This window comes from Suillus plorans (genome assembly GCF_016647745.1).
Source record: "Suillus plorans strain S12 chromosome Unknown HD556scaffold_66, whole genome shotgun sequence".
Classification (NCBI taxonomy): Eukaryota; Fungi; Basidiomycota; class Agaricomycetes; order Boletales; family Suillaceae; genus Suillus; species Suillus plorans.
In genome coordinates, this window is record NW_024537450.1 from 13,447 (window position 1) to 34,374 (window position 20,928).

Consider the following 20,928-nt stretch of genomic DNA (forward strand, 5'->3'; position numbering starts at 1 on the left):
GCATGCGGCCTTAGGCGACTTATGTTAAGTTATATAGTAGCTATGCATGTGTGCAAAGGCTCTGACATAGTGAATCTATCTAAATACGAATTAAACCAAAAATCGTTACAATCATCCAGAACCATGGGACGCCCCACCTGATCCCAGCAGCCACCAGTGTTTAGCGCACACGCCCAGCGCACATCAGCGAATGCTGACGTGGCTCAAACGTGTGCGGAGGACACTGGAGAGCGCCAGAAGAGTGGAAGGAGGGCCGAGACAGGAAGCACGAGATGGAGGGTAGGATGTAGTGTAGGGCGCGAGTGGTGTCGTAGTAGCACGCTGCAAGGTTAAAGATAGTTATAAACGAGAAAAAAGAACATGTGCACCTGGGACAAGTGGCGAACGACTGAGTAAAATTTTGTTGAAGTTCATCATTTGCACATATTTGTTTCGCTCACGTGACTGTTTGGTTGATATTCAACCATTTGTTTGGCTCGCATGACTTTGGTTTGAAAGCTTTTTGAACTTCCGACGTCGATCCCTCATTCCTCAACGTTCAACGTCGTCAGCCTCAACCATCAAGCTGATAGGTATGTCTTAGATTTTTTTTAAAGTTCTATTTAACATTTGTAACTACAAACTAGGTAGTTCATAGTCGTCCTTCCGTGCTCGTCGTTGGATTGTGAGTGTGTCGGTCCTTGTTCGAGCAAGAGCCACACTGATCCAAGTCATTGTTTGCCGTTCGCAGCGGGTGAGTGCGTGGTTCGTCGTTCGAGCAACCGCCACACTGATTCCTGGACACCCATACCCATACCCGTACCCTTATAGTGGGTAGTCACTCATGTCGTAACTCATCACGCTTGCGGTCTCTGTTGTAAATTAGTGAGTATTATTTCATCTATATACGTCGTATGGACTTTGCTGAGCGGACGTCTCGTTTCTCTTCTCTTTGGTAACATAAACATCCGCGTCCAAACTCCATGCATGCTAGTCATGGAGAAGGACGACACGGGTGGTGCGTCATCTTTGGCTTCTGCATTGTCCACGCTGTCCTCGGCTGCAGCGCCACCGCATTCTTCTTCTTCTGCGACACCGGTCCGAGTCGTGGAGGTGGTGAGTCCTGGTTGCAACTCCTTTGTGGAGGAAGGATGATGAAGGCAAGACCATTTGCAACGCGTAAGTTCTCATTTGTTGTTCCTTCTATATTCGTACCAATCTCTTATATACATACAGATGCGGCCTCTACTATAAGCTTCAAGGCTCTGCTCGTCCCATTAGTATGAAATCCGATATCATTCGGAAGCGCTCTCGACACGACGCTCATGCGCAGCGCTCCTCCCTCACCGAGCCCCCAAGCACATCTAACACGCCTGGCACTCCTTCCGTTATGGAGGAGACAGTTTCAGAACGGGTTCTGGTGCGACAAGCGCAGGTACTTCTTCGTCTTCACAGTGCAGCAGCATGGACTCGTCTGTCCACACAGTCGACGTATTTGTGGTCGATTGTAGCTATACAGTAATTACTTTTGTGTGTATATTCTATGTAATCAAATATCAGATGCTTTTGTTCTTGTAACATTGCCTGGGATGTGTGATCTGTGAACCAACATTTGTAATAACGGCTTCTGCAATTCACCACAATTGTGTCTAGTATCAGCTAATTCTTGATAATTATGCAAAATTTATGAGGGGGTAAGAAAGTCCTTCTAAACTACATAATTTTCCTAATTCTCCTAAAGCTGCTAATTAGACATAATTCTTGGACTTTATCAAAGATTATCGAAATTTTGGCCAGGAGGTTTTTCCTGATGAGGGGGCTGTAAGGAGTCGACTCTGACGGACGCAGTGTATTTGCAGATTGAGTCAAGATTGAGCATACTACAAAATAAACCATCAGGATTCGGGCACGTCTACACATTTTGAGCCAAGAAAGAAAGCACCAAGAAAACAATCACTCCGCTGAGTTCAATTTACTCTTCCATAGCTTACTTATACTCGTTGTCTTGGAGTGCAGAGGAAGAAAGCCCCTTTTAGTGGACAACTGCCCCACTGGCTCATTATCTTTCCCCTCCTAAACTTCACTGAGCTGCTCCCGGTGTGCGGATGGAGGAGATCGATAGGGCTATACGGGCGCTTAAAGCTGACATCGAACGCAGCAACGTCAACGGAGGCGTCAATGACGCTTTCCACAACTTTGCTCTATACCTCGTTCTTTTGGTGAGGGATCAGATTGGTAGTTATGTAGAAGACACTCAGTTTTATCTCAGAAATCTTCCTCTCCTTCCTTGCAATCGACATCCAAGCTTTGTGAAATCCTTCGTCAATCGCCGCTTCCCCTGTATGCTGCCGTCCCCAGGCCTGCGCTCCAGCTTTCTTCTGCGATTATGTGCAAGATCATTGACAACTTAAGGACTACTCCGCTAGTGAAATCACAACCTACTCAGTTAATTGTTTCATGGAATGAAACTGCAGCTGCCCTCTTATCGGGTGTCTTGGTATGATCTCCCTTCTCAGGACGCTGACCAAAGCTCAACCAGGTCAAAATCTAGGATTTTCTTGATAAGCAATGTGACGGTATGATTTCATCCGGGTGTTCCTTCTTGGCGCTTTAGTATCTAACACGCAATGGAGCAGATGCTACAAAGGAAGCTGTTGCATCAGCGTTTTATGCAACTATATGCACACATTTTTTTACCAGGATTCATCCTCGGCACTTCTGCAACAAACGCAGGTGATTGTGAGTGCTTTGATGGTGGTTAGATAGGAAGCATATACTGAGCATCACTCACCCGTCATATGCTTTGTTTGTAGGCATTTTCCCTGCTACGTGATACACTTGCCAAGCATCCGGGCAACCAACGGAGGCTGCGCGACCATGCAGTTCTTGGATGGTAAACCTATTTCACTCTGTATCCAATTGTGATCTCAACCTGGTTATTAGGTCGTTCATTGGCATGGCAATCTCGCAGTCCAAGGGTAGGTCAACACAAGGCCTCATTGTAGAAACCCTGTCTAACTCTCCTCAGATTACCTTGTAATTGACGCCCTGCTGGATCTCGTGGGGTTGCTGATGCCATCAAATAAAACGGAGGAAGGGAAAGAGAAACGGACGACGTTCATCAAAGAGCTTTTTGGCTCCATGAAGCATTTTAGTTGCAGTTTCACGTTAGTTGATAGCATCCTCCAGTCTATTGAGGGATCATGCTGGGAAGATACTTCCATGAAGGTCATGGACGCTCTGGCTCGAAGTGATATCACATTGTGAGTATCCTCGTTTGGTGAGGCAAGCCAGACTGATCCACTTCCTGCGGTAGTGTCATATCCCGCATTCCGGACCAACATCTGACGACGTTCCCACGCCTCATCCGGACCTCCGGACCTCCGGACCTCCTGTCCATGTCTCCAGACCCAATCCTCTATCCGTCCGGATCCCTGTACTCCTGCATCTGATATCCGGACGCCAGATCTGATATCCACATCTCCGGATCTCCGGATCCGACCTATCTGTCATGTCCGAACCCAAACCTTAAATCAGCGCCCATCCCCTTATGGTAATCACCTGTCTCCGGACTTCCGAACATCCGGACCCGACCCACGTCTATCTTCCTTGCGTTCCGGACCCAGACCTATCACGCATTCATCTCCGGACATCCGGATCCGACCCGCGTCTATCTTCCGTGCCTTATCCCTTTGTATGTTCCTTCTTGAGTTAGACTTCCTCATTTTCCGTACCTCATTTCATCTCCAAGTTCATTTCCTATGATCCGTCTTATTTTCTAATACATTTCCACATGCTCGTACATAGCCTTACCCCTCTGCTTACTGATCTGCACAGACTTGCCTCTAGTATATAAACCCCAGTAGATACTCCTGTATTTCCTCAGTCTGAATATCATACACATATTAGTCCTTGCACTAGTCTTCACACTAAGTCCTCGTAACAGTTCTATTCCTCCGACTTAGTAATCATCCATCTCAGGCCTAGGGAGAAATTCCCTAGGCCGGAGCTCCGCTTCTCCGATCCTCCGCTCATCCGCTCATCCACTCATCCAATCCTCCATTCCTCCGAGTTTCCGGAAGTTCCTCCGGAACTTTCCCGCGGTCCTCCGGACCTATCCTGCTTCGGACTTTGTCCTTGCAGCCGTTCCTCTGTTTCCTTCTACTCAGGACTCGTCCTGAGTAGCCATTATACATATCCCTGTCAGGACGAAACTCCATCGTAATTTCCGGAAGTTCCTCCGGAAGTTTCCCGCACTCATCCGGAAGTTTCTCGCACTCGTCCGGAAAGTCCTTCCGAAGTTTCCCACGCTTCTCCGGAAGTCCTTCGGACTTCACTGGACTTTCTCCGGACTTCATTCTGAAGTTAAGGGCACATACTCGGGTAAGGGGCGCAGCGCACGAGCTGAAGCCAAGCCCCTTGGAATCAGTCCTACCCTTTGTGCATGGTCTTAACAGGTAGCCCTCAATCATTTGACTTGGATGAGATCCATGTGTGTGGTAAAATATATTCTCAGCCAGCTGCATTCGACCGCTTGCATCTGGATAGAGAATCGTTCCTGGTGGATGTTATTGCGCAGGTGAATATCGCTACAGCTCTGTCGCAAACCTCACTGACTATTATAACCAGGGTAATGTTTACGAAAGTTTGACGATCAGTTATAGCCGCATACGCGCTATTACAATGGTCCCTTCAAATGGGCCACCGCCCAACAAAGCCATCGTTCGCGTCAATTTAACAAATCCACCACATATGGGGAAAGTGCCGCTGAACGTACCGAGAGGCCAGAGCCTCTATCTAAATTTCGAAATCAAACACGAGGACTCGAACAGGTTCATAGAGGCTCTCCGACAGCGTGGGGTAGTGAGCACAAGGAGGTGTTTGATGAACAATACACTGACGGCTGCAATATTTGCATAGGTCCAGATTGTTTTTTCTTCAGCAAAGCTGGCAGGCACTAAACGCAAACGGGATGACGCAGAGTTGCCCATGGGGGCGCTGAAGATATCAAAGGACGATGGTCCACCCAGGAAGAAGGCCCGAGCTGATGCTAGCAGCAATATTGAAGCAGGCGTCGTTCAAGCTGTACGACGCACCTTGTCCGAGGATGTAAAACCTTCAGAGACACGTTCTACAGACGTAGATCCACTGGAGGATGTTAGAGCAGAAAATTATGTTTACAGCTTGTTGGGTGACGAGTACGTTGAGTATTCAATATCGTTGGGAGGCAGCGAAAGTTCCATACCTGTAAGTGACACGTTTAATGATACTACCTGTGGCTGATCTTTTCACAGGATATTCCCTCAGATTCTGCTCTGGTACAGTTGACGCCGCCAGGCAAGTACCCTACTGTCATTGACCTCACAAGGACCCCCACTCCAACAAGGGACTGTCAAGGCTCAGTGGAGGAATGTAGAGCAGGAAAGAATTCTTGGACAAACACGAACGTAGGCGTACAGTCTGCGGAGACCTGGAAGGCGTCCGCATCAAACAAATGCCCCACAGCCAATGAGGCAGAGGACTTGGTAGGATGCACTCAGCTTGAATCGTCTTCTCCCCCTTAGTGCTCACAGCATGACACCCAGACAGCATCCTACCAGTATTCCAATCCCAGAAAGTCTATAAACACCCTCCCAAAGCTGTTCCCAACCCACGCCCACATCATTGATTTAACTTCCGACGAACGTCATCCTGAGGAACTGCCGTTGCCTGCTACCATGGATCATGATGGGGGGCGGTGTGCACTACAAGAAGAACTCTCCCACATGAAGAGCCAACTGAAACAACTTTGTGGAAAAATTCGTAAATTAGAGCAGAATAGTATGTTTTTTCCTTGGTCTGGCATCATGACTTTCACTTGTAATGCAGATTCGCTCCTTCAATCTGCAGCCAACTGCCTCAGCGACTTCTATCGAGGCTGGTCCAACCTCGTCGTATTAAACGTTGTTAAGCAGCCGTGCGAAGGAGTGGAAGATGAGAGCGTCATATACACCTGCCAGTATAGATACGTTGGCGAGGAGAAGAAACTTGACCCTGAGGGAATGTTGGTTGAGAAGTGTCAGTTTGATTTTCCTTCTTGCGTTCAAACCTACTTAAGATGATGTCATAAGCACTGACGATATCCTTCTCTCTCCACATCTTCACTGACTCCGAAGACCCTGGATCAGACAAGGTGGTCTACTACACACCTCTCAAACTCCCCGAGGCAAACGACCAGTTCAACGATCACCTTGGATACTGTCATATCCCGCGTTCCGGACCCGGACCTATCACACTCATCATTTCCGGATTTCCGGATCCGGCCGACTTCTATGTATCGTCCGGATCCGACTCGCGTCTAACTTCCGCGCCTTATCCCTTTGGTATTTCCCTTATCAGTTAGTACACTTTATTTTCCGTTCCTCATTCATCTCCGTCTTCATTTTACTAAGTTCCGATAGACTAGTGATAGTCGTACCATATGTTTTCTTCATAGCTTTACATAGCTTCGCACTGCACTTACTATTCTCCGTTATGTCCTCAGTAGTATATAAACCCCTGTACAATCTCTGTAGTTTCCTCAGTTCGAATATCATATTAGACTCTGCTCATTCTCTCCTCCGTCCGACTCGAGTTTCTCTCTCGTCGACCTCCGCTCGTCTTAGGATCGACTCCTATAGACTTGTCACCTCCGCCTCTACCTCTGGTAGTCCTCCGCTGTTTCCTTTCTAGTTCGGACTTCGTCCGGATTAGTCTTATCTCTTGTTTCCGAACGTCCGCCGGAATTCCCGCGCATCGGACATCGGACTCCGGACATCACCCGACGCCCTCCGGACATCGTCCGGTAAACTTCGGACATCGTTCAACCACCCTCGGAAGTTAGGGGCACGTACTCGGGTAAGGGGCGCAGCGCACGAGCTGAAGCCAAGCCCTTCGGATCCGACCCTTTGAGCACGTTCTTAACAGTATATTCGAACTCACACCTTACCGAGTATACTTACATCTGACTTCATGGCACCTACACGGGCGCAGACCGCTCTTAATGCAGCGGGTGTTGTAACCGCCCGACGCGACTCTACTCCCATAGTCGATGCCTTCCTCAGTTTCTCACAGCGCCGCGCTAGTGCGCAAGGTGCTGCCTCCAGTATCTCACAACTCATGAATCGCCCACATCCGTCTACCCCCACCCCCACACCCGCCGGAAATCTTCCGCACAATGATTCCGACGATGAACTTGCCCTAGGCGGTAACCCGCCAGGAGGAGGTGGCGGAGATCCGGATGATGAACCTCCGGAAGACCCGACTGACGATGAAAACGAAGGTCTAGGTCCACAAGACTTGGTCTTCCTCCGGCTATCCCAAGCCATCAATAACCTGGCGCGTAACAACCGCCAATCCTCCGGATCCGGTGATCCTAAAGTCAAAGTCCGAGAACCGGATACCTTCGATGGCACTGAGCCCCGGAAACTCCGGGCGTTCTTTGTCCAATGTGAGCTTAACTTCCAAGCTAAGCCGAAATCTTTCCGTACCGGCCGAACTAAGGTCAACTTCGCGCAATCATACCTCAAGGGCATGGCCCTTGAATGGTTTGAGCCGGACCTCCTTTCGGATGATCTAGCGGATCGTCCGGATTGGATGGATGACTACTCCGAGTTCATGTTAGAACTCCAAACTAACTTCGGACCTCACGACCCGGTCGGAGATGCGGAAATGCAGCTGGAACAGCTCTATATGCGCGATGGACAGCGCATCAACAAGTATGTTGTAGAGTTCCAGCGGCTAGCTTCCCAAGTCCGAGGTTGGGGCGACGGAGCTTTGCGCCGTCAGTTCTACAACGGACTTCCGGCTCGCATCAAAGACGAAATCAGTCGTCAAGGAAAACCCACCACTCTGTCCCAATACAAAACTCTCGCCCAGACTATCGACGCTCGATACTGGGAACGCAAGGGAGAAGTCTCCCGCGAAACCAAACCCTCCGCATCCGCGCCTCCTGCTAAGCAGTCAGCTTCCACTTCCGACCGGAAAGAGTACTCCGGCGGAAAATCCGGAAACGCTTCGGCTTCCTCCTCCGCCAAACTTCCGGACTTGACGTCCAAGCTCGGAAAAGACGGCAAACTCACCTCCGAGGAACGCCAGAGGCGCATGGAGAAGAAGCTCTGCCTCTTCTGCGGCGGACCCGGTCACACTGCCCGGGACTGCCTAAAGTCCACTTCCCGTGCGGCCAAAGGTCGTGCTAGCACGGTGACTCCGGAAGCCAAACCGGAGGTCTCGGAAGAGACAAAAAATTAGTCCGCAACCCTCCTGACTCCGCGCGGGACGAGGGTTGCGTTGACTCAACCCGCGCAATGGAGCTACGTCTCAACGCTATTTCCTTTTCCGATCCGAACTCTCTAGTACCATCCGTTTCAATTTCTACTTTTCCCGATATCTCTCCGTTTCCGGCTCTTGTAGATTGTGGATCGTCTCATTGTTTTATAGAAACCAGATTAATCCGAGAAAATAACATTCCAACCTATGCAATTCCTCCGCTTCCGCTCCATCTGTTTGATGGTACTTCTAATGCCACTATTACTGAGGCAGTAGATTTACCGATCCGGTTTCCGACCGGCGTGGTTACCTCCGAAACATTTTATGTTACTCCGCTGGACTCATCCTGTTCCATCGTTCTAGGATATAGCTGGCTCACCCGACACAATCCGTTGATTGACTGGGTAAAGGGCAGCATCGATTTCCGTCCGATTCCTCATGGAGTGCCTCCGACCCCTCCGACCTCTTTTCCGCCGGCTCCGGCGGAAATCCCTTCCTCAACCTCGCCGATTCCCTCCGCTGATAATGCCGGTCCTAATATTTCCCTAATCAATGCAGTTGCCTTTTGCCGGGCCTGTAAATTAGAGGGATCGGTTCAGTTCAGTATTTTTGTTCGTCCGTCCGGTGTCAATCTCCGCTCCGCTACACTCTCCTCCGAACCTCCGAACCTATCCGGAATTCCTTCGGAATATCACGAGTATGCGGATGTCTTTGATAAGGGCAAAGCCGGACAGCTCCCTCCCCATCGTCCATATGATCTAAAGATCGAATTGGAAGAAGGAGCGGCTCCGCCCCTTGGCACCATCTATTCCCTTTCTCCGGTTGAGCTTGTAGCTCTTCGCAAATTCCTTGATGAGAATATTGCGACCGGACTTCTTCGTTCCTCATCCTCTCCGCACGGAGCCCCTGTCCTATTCGTCAAAAAGAAGGACGGCTCCCTACGCCTCTGTGTAGATTTCCGAGGACTCAATAAAATCACAAAGAAAGACCGCTACCCGCTTCCCCTCATTTCCGACCTTCTCGATTCTCCGAGCCGCGCTAAAGTTTACACTAAGATCGACCTCCGGTCCGCATACCATCTAGTCCGGATGGCGGAAGGAGACGAGTGGAAAACTGCTTTCCGGACGCGCTACGGCTCGTATGAATGGTTGGTTATGCCGGAGGGTCTCACCAATGCTCCGGCGGCTTTCCAGCGCTTTGTCAATACCATCTTTGCCGATATGCTTGACATTTGTGTTATTGTGTACCTCGACGACATCCTCATCTATTCCGCAGACCTTGCATCTCATAAAAAACACGTCCTTGAAGTCCTCCGACGCCTCCGGAAGCATCGGCTATATGCTAAACCGGAGAAGTGCGAATTCCATTCCGACTCTGTAGAATACCTCGGTTACCTCCTATCTCCGGCCGGACTTACAATGTCCTCCGACAAAGTCCAGACTATCTGCGACTGGCCGGAACCTCGGAAAGTCAAGGATATTCAATCGTTCCTCGGATTCGCCAATTTCTATCGTCGCTTCATCTTTAACTACTCGGATATTGTAGTTCCGCTTACGCGGCTCACTCGCAAGGATGCTCCCTGGAATTTCTCCGAGGATTGCCGGAAATCTTTTGAAACTCTCAAGAAAGCCTTCACTACCGCTCCGGTGCTTACGCACTGGATGCCGGATGTTCCTATCGTCGTTGAGACGGACGCTTCCGACTATGCTATCGCCGGAATACTTTCTATAGTATGTCCGGACCAGGAGCTCCGCCCGGTTGCTTTTTACTCCCGGACCCTTTCGGCTCCGGAACTCAACTATGACACCCATGATAAGGAACTTCTAGCTATCTACGAAGCTTTCCGGTCCTGGCGACACTACCTTGAAGGCTCTGCCGAGCCGATAGACGTCGTCACGGATCACAAGAACCTTGAGTACTTCGCTACCACAAAACTCCTCACCCGCCGCCAGGCCCGCTGGTCGGAATACCTTCACCAGTTCAACCTGATTATCCGTTTCCGACCCGGAAAACTCGGAGCTAAGCCCGACTGCCTAACTAGACGTTGGGACGTCTACCCCAAAGAGGGGGATAAGGACTACGCTCAAGTTAATCCACACAACCTCCGGCCGATATTTACCACAGAACAGCTCGCTTCGTCCCTCCGGGCATCACACCTAGCAATTCCGGTGCTCCGGACAGCTGTACTGATGGATGTCGAGCAGCTTCATAAGGACATTCTGTCCGCCCTCCCTAATGACCCTATCGCTTCCTGTCATCTTCCGGATCCGTCGGACCCGAGATGGACAGTGGAGGAGAGTGGTTTCCTCCGTTGCGACAACCGTATATACGTTCCAGAATCCAATGACCTCCGTCTCCGAGTGCTCCGGAATACGCACGACCACCCGCTATCCGGACATTTCGGTCAGAACCGGACCCTGGAAGTTATCCGTCGGGAATATACCTGGCCCGGAATCCGCGCATATGTGAAGGACTATGTTAAGTCCTGCACGACCTGCGCCCGAGCTAAAGTTCCGCGACACAAACCATACGGATTATTGAAGCAACTTCCCATTCCCGAGAAGGCGTGGAATTCTATATCCATGGACTTCATTGAACAACTCCCTGATTCCTCCGGCTTCACAGCCATCCTGGTAGTCATAGATCGACTATCCAAGCAATCCATATTCATTCCGACCTATGACACCATCACCTCTCCGGACCTCGCCCGGTTATTCCTCCTCCATGTGTTTTCCAAGCACGGAGTTCCGTCCCATGTCACTTCCGATCGCGGTACGGAATTCGTTTCCCACTTCTTCCGGTCGCTCGGAAAAGCGTTAGATATGATCCTCCATTTCACCTCCGGATATCATCCGGAAGGCGACGGACAAACCGAGCGAGCTAACCAAACCCTAGAACAATACCTCCGGATCTACTGCAACTATCAGCAGGACAATTGGTCGGAACTGTTACCCTTGGCCGAGTTTGCGTACAACAACGCTCCGAGTGCTACCACCGGAGTTTCACCATTCTTCGCCAATAAGGGTTATCACCCGAACATTTCCATACATCCGGAACGTGATCTTTCCTCCGCCCGTGCCCGGGATTATGCTATAGATTTAGATGAGCTTCACCAATTCCTCCGAGAAGAAATGTCCCTTGCCCAAGCAAGATATCAGGGACCCGCGGACGCTAGACGGAAAACCGCTCCGGACTTTAAAGTCGGAGATCAGGTCTTCGTCAAAGCAAAATATTTCCGCTCGACCCGACCATCGAAAAAGCTCTCGGAAAAGAATCTCGGACCATTCGACATCATCGCTCGTCCCGGTACCCACTCCTTCACCATCCATCTTCCGGACGCTATGCGATCCGTGCACCCCGTATTCCATGTCTCTCAGTTAGAACCCGCAACTCCGAACACTATTCCTAATCGCATCCAACCTCCTCCGCCCCCGGTATTAGTCGACGGAGAACCGGAATACGAAATCTCCGAAATCCTGGACTCCAAGATCGACCGCCGGAGACGTCACTGCCAACTACTATACTTAGTACGTTGGGCCGGATATGAAGGGACGGACGAAGAAACTTCCTGGATACTCGCAACCGAACTCGGAAATGCGCCGGAACTTCTATCGGATTTCCATTCAGCATATCCGGACAAGCCGGGACCAACTTCTAACAAAGAGTAAGGAAAAACATGCATATATGTACATTATTTAGGCGTCCGACATCCGGACTTCGGATCCGACGACCTAAGAGTCCATCTCCATGTCTCCGCCGGATCCGCCGGCCTCTTTTTCCGCCTCCTCCTCATTTTCCTCCTCCGGAGCATCTTCTACATGCATCCGGAAACCGCCCCTCAGACTCTCCATGAAGAGAGTCTGAAACTCCCTCTGCTCCTCCATGAACCGGAGCATGGTCTCACTCACCCGGTCCATCGCAGCTCTACTTCCCTCCGCCGCTGCAATCTCCCTCTCCATCAGCCCATTCGTCCGGGCCAGTTCCGCAACTATGTTGTTGGCGGCTGCGACCCAGGCCTGGTCGTCGTACTCCGCCCAGTCTTGATCCTCTCCAATAACCGTCCGGGGATTGGAGACTATTTCTATGTCGTCGTCGATGTCCTCCGGACTGCGCTGACGTCTTTTTCCTTTGCCCTTGGGGCTCGGAGATCCCTCCGGACGCGCGCGTTTCTTGCCTTTGCCTTTGCCGGCCGGCGCCTTGACAGGCGGATTTCCGCCGACGCACTTTTCCTTGGACGCGCGGCACTGGTCACACGTCCGGATCTTTCGGAAATCATCAGTAGTCATCCGGATCCGGACAAAACAGAAAAACTCACCCTAGGCGTCCTAGACGCTACTGCCCAGGTGCAAATCTTGCGCCTAAGGACGCACATCTCACACGCAACCTCCGGATCCGCCGGACCGGAGGACTAAAAATTGTTAAACTCCGGAAGAAACGCAAAAAACCTCATCCGACTCACCTCCGACACATTACCCATCCTAGCCTTTGCCAAACGCTCCTGCTCGCGCTCAGCCAACCTCTTCCGAGTCTCCTCGATATCCTTCCGTTTCTGCTCCTCCATCCGTTTCCGTTCCTCTTCCGCCTCCTTGCGTTTGCGTTCCTCTTCCTCCGCCTCTCTCCGAGCGTCCGCCTCAAGCCGCGCAATTTCGGCCGCCATTTCCGCCTGTCTCTCTTCGAGAACCTGCCGGGCGGTCTTCTTGTTGCCGGAAGTGGAGTTAGACATGTTAAAAGCAGTAATAGGAGTTAAAGGGAAAGTTTTAGACGTCTCATGGGCGCCCCGGCCTACTTATATGCTCAGTGCTATTTTTACGAGCTCCGCCCATCATCTCGCATTCATAAAAGTCCGGTCCGGACTTCCGAATCAGAAGCCTCGTGGGCTCGGCCCTAAAGGGGGGATACTGTCATATCCCGCGTTCCGGACCCGGACCTATCACACTCATCATTTCCGGATTTCCGGATCCGGCCGACTTCTATGTATCGTCCGGATCCGACCCGCGTCTAACTTCCGCGCCTTATCCCTTTGGTATTTCCCTTATCAGTTAGTACGCTTTATTTTCCGTTCCTCATTCATCTCCGTCTTCATTTTACTAAGTTCCGATAGACTAGTGATAGTCGTACCATATGTTTTCTTCATAGCTTTACATAGCTTCGCACTGCACTTACTATTCTCCGTTATGTCCTCAGTAGTATATAAACCCCTGTACAATCTCTGTAGTTTCCTCAGTTCGAATATCATATTAGACTCTGCTCATTCTCTCCTCCGTCCGACTCGAGTTTCTCTCTCGTCGACCTCCGCTCGTCTTAGGATCGACTCCTATAGACTTGTCACCTCCGCCTCTACCTCTGGTAGTCCTCCGCTGTTTCCTTTCTAGTTCGGACTTCGTCCGGATTAGTCTTATCTCTTGTTTCCGAACGTCCGCCGGAATTCCCGCGCATCGGACATCGGACTCCGGACATCACCCGACGCCCTCCGGACATCGTCCGGTAAACTTCGGACATCGTTCAACCACCCTCGGAAGTTAGGGGCACGTACTCGGGTAAGGGGCGCAGCGCACGAGCTGAAGCCAAGCCCTTCGGATCCGACCCTTGAGCACGTTCTTAACAGATACCTAGCGAAAGAGTTTGCCTTTTCACACAAGCAAAACTCATTGTTTATGAGTGTTATCATGAGGAAGATGGAAACAGTGTTCAACCTCATGTTTGGGAGGGGGTCAGAAGTGGAAGAGTTGGGTGCAGGTAATGAGCCTGGGGGTGGGACTCTGTAACGCTCATCAAAAGCCTGCGTCATACATTGGTCTTAGCAACCAATGCACTGGCTGATGCTCTCTTAGTTCTTTCCCATTTTCTCTGTTTCTTTTAGATCACTTAAGATAGGATACATTTTCGCTTTACGTAGTAATTGCATCACGTTATGCCCTGATATGTTACGGGCTAAAGCGGAGCATCAAAGAGGCTTTTCTTTTGCCAATTTCCGTCCATTGAGGTAAAGTACCCTACGTCAGACAATACTATCTAGTCCATAAGGCCATGCCTTTACTGCATCCCTGGAGTCGCAAATGCCTCAGTGCGAGGACTCCTAGAAGTCCCCCACCAGTCCGCCATTCCTGCCGGCCGTTTTAGACGCACACTCCAATTTAAGATGAGGTGACTGCTATCCTCGTATCATAAGGTGTTTTTAACTGAAGCGCATACTTGGCTGCCCCTAGGGGCAGACTTGTACATGAAGCTATGAAAGAAGTGCGTTAGTGGTGCAGATTGGTAGTGTTGAGTAGAATATGAGGCAAGGGTGGAGATGGGTGTCTTGTTCCTCCGATTCTGGTGGCCTTGCCTCTGCCTGGTGTCCTAGCGCCAGCTCCACCTCCCGTCTAATTTTTTTTTAATTCAAGTTTTATTGTCCTTTGGGGTCATAGACCCTATGTCGGACATAGCCCTATTCGAATGCGGGGGGCTTACTCCCGGCTTTCTATCGTAAGTTTTATTGTCCTTTGGGGTCGGAGACCCTACGTTGGACATAGCCCTATTCGATTGTGGGGGGCTTGCTCCCGGCTTTCTATCATATCGTGTATGTACTTTTTGGGTGGTATGGTTTTTTTCGTCATCATTTGGTGCGCAGGCTCTCGCTCTGCTTCTGCTTCTGTCTTCCGTTCCTCGAGTGCTGCTCGTCCTGCGAGCGGCCTTCCCTTCTCGTGCGGAGATGAGGCTATTAGGTGGGTGGTGAGTTTAGTTGATTAGTGATGTTTGATGTTAATAGATCGCTCTGCCTGGGGGTACGTTCGTACTGTGTATTATTTGCTGTGCGTGCATGAACTTATGTACTTTGAGCGAATCTTAATCTCACTGAACGTTGGTTTGAGTCGTCCTATACTATTGATGAATTGCATTAGCGGTTTTGTAGCTTCTTCGGCTGTGAGTGCCATTGCTGATTGGGGGGCAACTGCAACAGGAAATCAGAAGATTTAGTAGTAATCTGTTTTACCTTCAATGACGAACGCCTTCATAACGCACCAGTGACTTGCTCAATGAGAGCCTTTTATCCAGCAAGCTGAGTTTGTAGCCTGCAATTTGGCCATCAAGCGAGAGAGCTTGTATTCATTGGAGGATGAAGACCATGGACCATGGTATCTGATCCCAATCCTATCGTCATTCATTCCTTCAAGGCTTGTCGCTCGTTTGAACGCAATTGAAGCATATTGTGATGTATAAACATGAAAGACATACAGCGAATTATAGTGTGAAAGAAAGACTGCCAATACGTGAAAGCTTGGGTGGGGGTAACATCGGGTCACCACGACAGGACTAGCGAAATGAAAGGAGTGCTGCGAGAAGGACTGGTAGTACATGAAAACTTGAAACATATGCAGGTGCCATCTGGAAAAACCTTCCCCGGGCATTACGGAATAGGAGTCCGACCCTGGAGCTACACTAACTTTGTTATTGCTTCAACGTAAGCTGGTGGCAGAGCTTTAGTCAGCACAGGGGCGCGGAGCATGATAGGTACCTTCAATATGCTGTTGAATTCTATAACACAATAAGAAGGTGATAGATGAGAAATAATTAAACCTACGTTGGGGAGCCAACGCGAGCGCTCTCCTTCTTCAAAAGCTTCAATTCTTGAATCGAAAAATCACTTGGAAGCCAGTCCAATATTAGTGAGTTGAGATGCACTAGGGCGTTGCGACACGCCGTCCTTCCAGGGAATCATCATCAATACTGGAGTTGCAAACATCAATGATAGAATTTAAACCTCTGCTTAATTTCCTCGTTCACGATTCTTACTTTGGCCTGGAGGCGTTCGGTTTCCAGACGGAGTTCCTCCGTCCATTGCCTGACGTGATATGTCTTGCATTCCTGTAAATATGGGCCCTCAGTTAACCAAGGTCACGAAAAATGTTGGTGATCTGATACCGCGTTCCACTTCTGATGAAGAGCCTCGAGCAGCTGAATCAATGGCACAACGTTAGCTTTCAGCGTGCAACTCAGTGAATGACACAATGATATGCACCGGTTGAGAGATTGCGCTGCCACTACTAGGGATTACCTCACCCGGAGCTTCTCGAGAAACAAGGCTCGTGGTTGGTATGGGTCAATAAGGGCGTCGGGTATCTACAGCCTGGCGACCCTGTGGAAAATAACTGACTGTAGGTCTGGGGCCAAGAGGAAACGTCTAGGAAATAGCAGAAAGCCTCAGTTACGTCAGCTGCCGTCGTACTACGCCTGTTACTCATGAACCCCAGTGAAAATCGACCAAAATCAGGCTGATACGTGAAGATACAGGACGAATAGATCAGAGGCCCTCGATTTTCTCGCTGTCTTTCGATATCTTTCGAAAAAACAGCACTTTTCAAGACGCAAAAAGATAGAGGTCGAGAGAAATTTTTGGTGTATTGATAGGTTTTCGTTCTGATTAGTTGAATATATGCGCTCGAAAATCATTCCATTTGGCCCAGAAAATGGTATCGATACAGATATAATAGTACTGAATGAGTTATCAATGGGTATCACTGTGAATTGTTGATATTAGTGATATAGTAGGGTATCCGCTGGTCCTCGCCCTGCCCACCACACCACTGCTCGCACCTCCCTCCCGTTTCCTCCCCTAGGGCTGCGCTTGGGTCCTGCTCTTAGTTGGTAACGTTGGCACTATCGCTGGCTTGCACCATCGAAGAGGAACAAAGCTAAAAAGACCCTAGTGAGTAGAAGTCACAGAACAAGTATGACCATACTCACCCGTGTCGCGGCCTTCGTCTTATATTCCTAGTGTACTGTAGTATCAGTCATGTGTCGCCAGGGACTAGTGTAAATGTAAAGTACTGACCTCTTTGATGCTAGCTGACAGGTTGTTCCAATAGAGGGCGAATGCGCACAGATGTTGCTAGACAGGAAGACTCGATCAGTACGAGTTACTAACCTGAGTCTGGACAACATACCGAGTGGTGATAGGGTCGGGGCCACTTTCGGGATAGGTCGGGGTCGAGGTTTCAAGACGAGGTTATCCCTAGATTAATATATCAATACGAAGATCAGTAACTGACAACTAAAACTCACAGTGGATTTTTTATCTGGCGCGTGTAGTTGAAGTGAGTATCCAATCAATGCAGTAGGTGGTGCACGTTTCACTCACCTCTATATTGGCCGTTTCCCTGGCCTTTCCTTTGTCAGTACATGGCACGCCTCGCTAGTGACTCATTGTCAATGAGGTAGTACGAAGAAGTACGGTGCTTACCGAGTGGTCAGGTTCAGTTTTTTTTTGCGTTCGAACGCGAACCGAACCCTAAAATCTAATAGTGAGCAAACAAGGGCTTTTGACTGAGCGAAGTGACTGTCTCATAGAAAGTAGAAGCTAACCAAATTTCGTATTGTTGCCAGGTGTGATGGCATCCGGATGAGCATTGATAGAGGGTTGTGAAGACTCGATGTCGAAGGAACGAAGGTGGACTCGAAGAGGTCAACTCGGGCGCCTTCACGTGCAGCACGGCGCAGAGCAGATATAAGAATGCTAGATAAGTCATACGAGTGTTGATAGTCGGCTATCAACGATCAGTTGAGGAAAGGAGCAGCAGTACTAGTGCTAGTAGCAGTGCCGCCTGCTTGTACTGCTAGCAGGGGCAGGAGGTTATCTGATCTTTATATTTGTAGCTTGGGACTTGTGCCATGAAACCGGAGGCAGATCACGGAGTCGTCGATGCTCGGCTTAATGTATAGGGAGTGGAGACACCAGGGCTTCGAGCGAGCATTCTGTGATGATGAAGAAGATAATTGTTGATGCCTGCAGCAAATTGTGATACAACGGTCGTAATCAATTGATTGCCGTCTATTTTCGAGAAGGTAAAGTAGATAGCACCAGCGGTGCGTATCATACGTAGGCTAAGTCTGTATCCCAAATATCAGAAGAGTTAACGCACCAAATGATTCAAGCAAGCTGATATGGGGACTGGGTCCCTGGTCCACCACAAGATCATTGATAACCTCAAACATCTCGACTGGTCTTGTTGCGAAACACATGATCTCCTTGTCCTTCGAACACTTGCCGCCCTCCGAGGTGGTAAATCTGTCAGATCAACTGCATGGTAGACTGTAGGAGTAAATCGCATGTGTAGGTTGACACAAATACCTGTGTAGATGGCTGAGTCTACAACCGCTTGATAGTCAGCGAAGTCGAAATTGGTGAGAAAGCCGGGGGAGCCAAGTGCGAAAGATAGAACGGGAGGAACAACTTGAATAGCTGGCTTGGCCTATTCAGGCCCGGCTTCGGTGCATTGATGACGGTTACAGTGAGCAAATCAACTGCTCGCCGCTCTGAGCTCGCAGTGGTAGCTCGCAGTGGTTGTCGTGTACTAGTAATCTGTGGGTGACACAGTCATGGGCTAACTTGAAACACAATGAGATGATGGTATCGAGCCGGCATCGCGGTGGGGATGAATGACAGGGTGAACAGCGGATGAGAAGATGCCCGTGGTTCAACCAGTGTACTGACTCGTAATAAAATACATGGCTAAGTTACACGCACAAATACACACATGCATGCTGCATTGAACACGTGTATATGCAAAGTTTGCCCAAAGTTCGTTGCGCAGTTGCAGACTACGCGATCGAAGTCTGACAATGTTTGCATTTTTTTCCTTTGCGAAGGGATTCTTTGTGTTTTGCTGTCTCGAATTTCTTAGATCTGTATCTACCTCAATTTGTGCTTAGACGTCTATCTTCACGTATCGGCCTGATTCTGGTCGATTTTCACTGGGATGCATGAACCCCAAGTTTGCTACCAGCTTCAGGCTCCGGCTCAAGATTTCAGCCGTATCAATCAACTATCATATGACGATAAATACCAGCTCCTGGGCCACACTAATGTGCAACCTCCCTCTCTCGTACCTTCGCAAGCTCAAGGTTGGAATGGGCTTTCACATCATGGTGGAAGCTTTTCAAACAATAAAGTGAGATTGAACATGTTTTATTGTGTTCAAAACGGCGCATATAACCGCTCACAGCATATATATGTTCGCACACATCAGGAAAAAACAAAAATCGTAGGAGTCCTGGTGATGCCTATATAGTACTATATAGTCACCATAGGTCTATGTAGTTCACGTAGCTGTCACTCAGACTATATAGAGCTACAGTGGGCTACAGGAGGCTACGGCGGGCGCTGGTAGTAACCAGGAGTTGCAATAGTTCGTAGTCGATAGTAGCTGGGTAGTAACAAAACTAATTAATAGCAGACATGCAGAATGTCTTGGACAATGGCATTCAGCCGGAGACGTGGAAAGAGTGTCAAAAGTGTCTTGCCGTTATGAGATGATATGCCAGACCACGTTCAAACCGAAGGTACAATGTTGAACATGACCCTCACACAAACCTTAGGAGCGGCCACCTTTCGCTCAGAGGCAACAAACTGGAAAATACAAATTGAATTTGACATTGGATTTAGGTGTACATATCGTGAAGGTGTACAGTCTCACTGAAATATCGAATTTGGAGTTATTGGCAACATAGCCATGGCTGGATACTACACGCGAAGTGGTTAGATGGTCTCAAGAACACTTGAAAAAAAGGGAGAGGACACACGAAATAGATCATATGCCAATATGCACGAACACTATGTGCTGGTCCAAGGGTAAGTCCTTGTCGGAGGCCAACAACTGGACCGCTCAGTGCAGCGCCCGGGCAGCTCGCTTGGAATTCATTGTGCCATCCCCGCACATGTTTTTGTAGAATGCCTCGACTAAGCGCTGCATGGTATCTAAATGTATCATTGTAAGTGAAGAACTGTGATTTGTTGGATGAAACCTGAGATGGAACCGCACCTAGATGTCTTTACTCATCGTTAGAAGGAAGGAGGGACCGACAATCACACCCCGCCAGAGATTTGAGGGACACCCATTCGGTCGAGGAAGCTATACATCTGCCAGGCGGAGAACAGATAATGACTTGTTCATGGGACGGCTCGCTGCAGGTATGGAACTTGAAGGGTGGGAAACAGATATGAGACGACTGCGCTCATGCTGATGTTTCCTGCTGTTTTTCTTTTGCAATGTCGCCAATAGAGAGGTACATGGGCCTTGTCACCCAGCGGGTTCGAAAACTTCCAAAGTCCAACATTTGTATATGTTTGTTCACGTGATGGGTGCGCTCACGTACGTTCAAAAATTTTCCTAACTTCAATGTTCTAACTTCTCTGCCTGAGACAGCTGCCTGTTTCTTATTTGAATTTTCATATTGAGGTGCGCAATGATTTTTATTTATCCCAATCTTGTTCTTTCTATTTAAACCAAATTATTCAAGGTCTTCTTCAACACAACACCTGTCTTCAAGTCCCACAAATGAAGCACCTTGTCGTCCGATTTCGCAAAGGTGCACAGTAGTGACAGCCTGTGAGTGTCGATCTTCCTTCGAGCTCGAGTCATGCTGATTCAAATCATTGCCCGCCATTTGCAGTTTGTGAGTGTGTTGATCTTCTTTCGGGCTCGAGCCATGCTGATCGAAGTCGTTGACCACCGTTTGCAGAGAGTGAGTGTGTCGATCTTCGTTCGAGCTGAAGATTTTCTCACTCTGACATTGACAGGACTTGTTTAATGATTGGCTACTACTAGTACATGTGCACTTATTCCATGAGCGCACTGCGCCTTATGAACTCCTCGCGAGAATTAGTGAATGGAGGCAAGCGAA

At 49.2% G+C, this 20,928-nt stretch overlaps 3 protein-coding genes across 3 annotated transcripts; all 3 read left to right on the top strand.

The window, feature by feature from the left end:
• Nucleotides 1-1,111: 1,111 nt before the first annotated feature.
• HD556DRAFT_1244889 (uncharacterized protein) lies at nucleotides 1,112-1,501 on the top strand (the record flags this gene model as incomplete). The annotated part of the gene is made up of 2 exons (XM_041298485.1): nucleotides 1,112-1,158; nucleotides 1,216-1,501. Coding segments are annotated over 2 exons (333 nt in total), but the record flags the coding sequence as incomplete, so codon positions are not given.
• A 583-nt stretch (nucleotides 1,502-2,084) lies between these two features.
• Nucleotides 2,085-3,500, top strand: HD556DRAFT_1496519 (uncharacterized protein; the record flags this gene model as incomplete). The annotated part of the gene is made up of 7 exons (XM_041308889.1): nucleotides 2,085-2,198; nucleotides 2,249-2,476; nucleotides 2,680-2,718; nucleotides 2,793-2,872; nucleotides 2,923-2,957; nucleotides 3,008-3,242; nucleotides 3,296-3,500. 7 exons carry the CDS (start codon nucleotides 2,085-2,087, stop codon nucleotides 3,429-3,431), a joined length of 867 nt encoding a protein of 288 aa, XP_041155808.1. The 3' UTR covers nucleotides 3,432-3,500.
• Nucleotides 3,501-4,423: 923 nt separating this feature from the next.
• HD556DRAFT_1447646 (uncharacterized protein) lies at nucleotides 4,424-6,361 on the top strand (the record flags this gene model as incomplete). The annotated part of the gene is made up of 7 exons (XM_041307315.1): nucleotides 4,424-4,558; nucleotides 4,609-4,842; nucleotides 4,900-5,226; nucleotides 5,274-5,504; nucleotides 5,565-5,799; nucleotides 5,848-6,036; nucleotides 6,090-6,361. The coding sequence occupies 7 exons, from the start codon at nucleotides 4,424-4,426 to the stop codon at nucleotides 6,359-6,361; spliced, it is 1,623 nt and encodes a 540-aa protein (XP_041155809.1).
• Nucleotides 6,362-20,928: the final 14,567 nt, after the last annotated feature.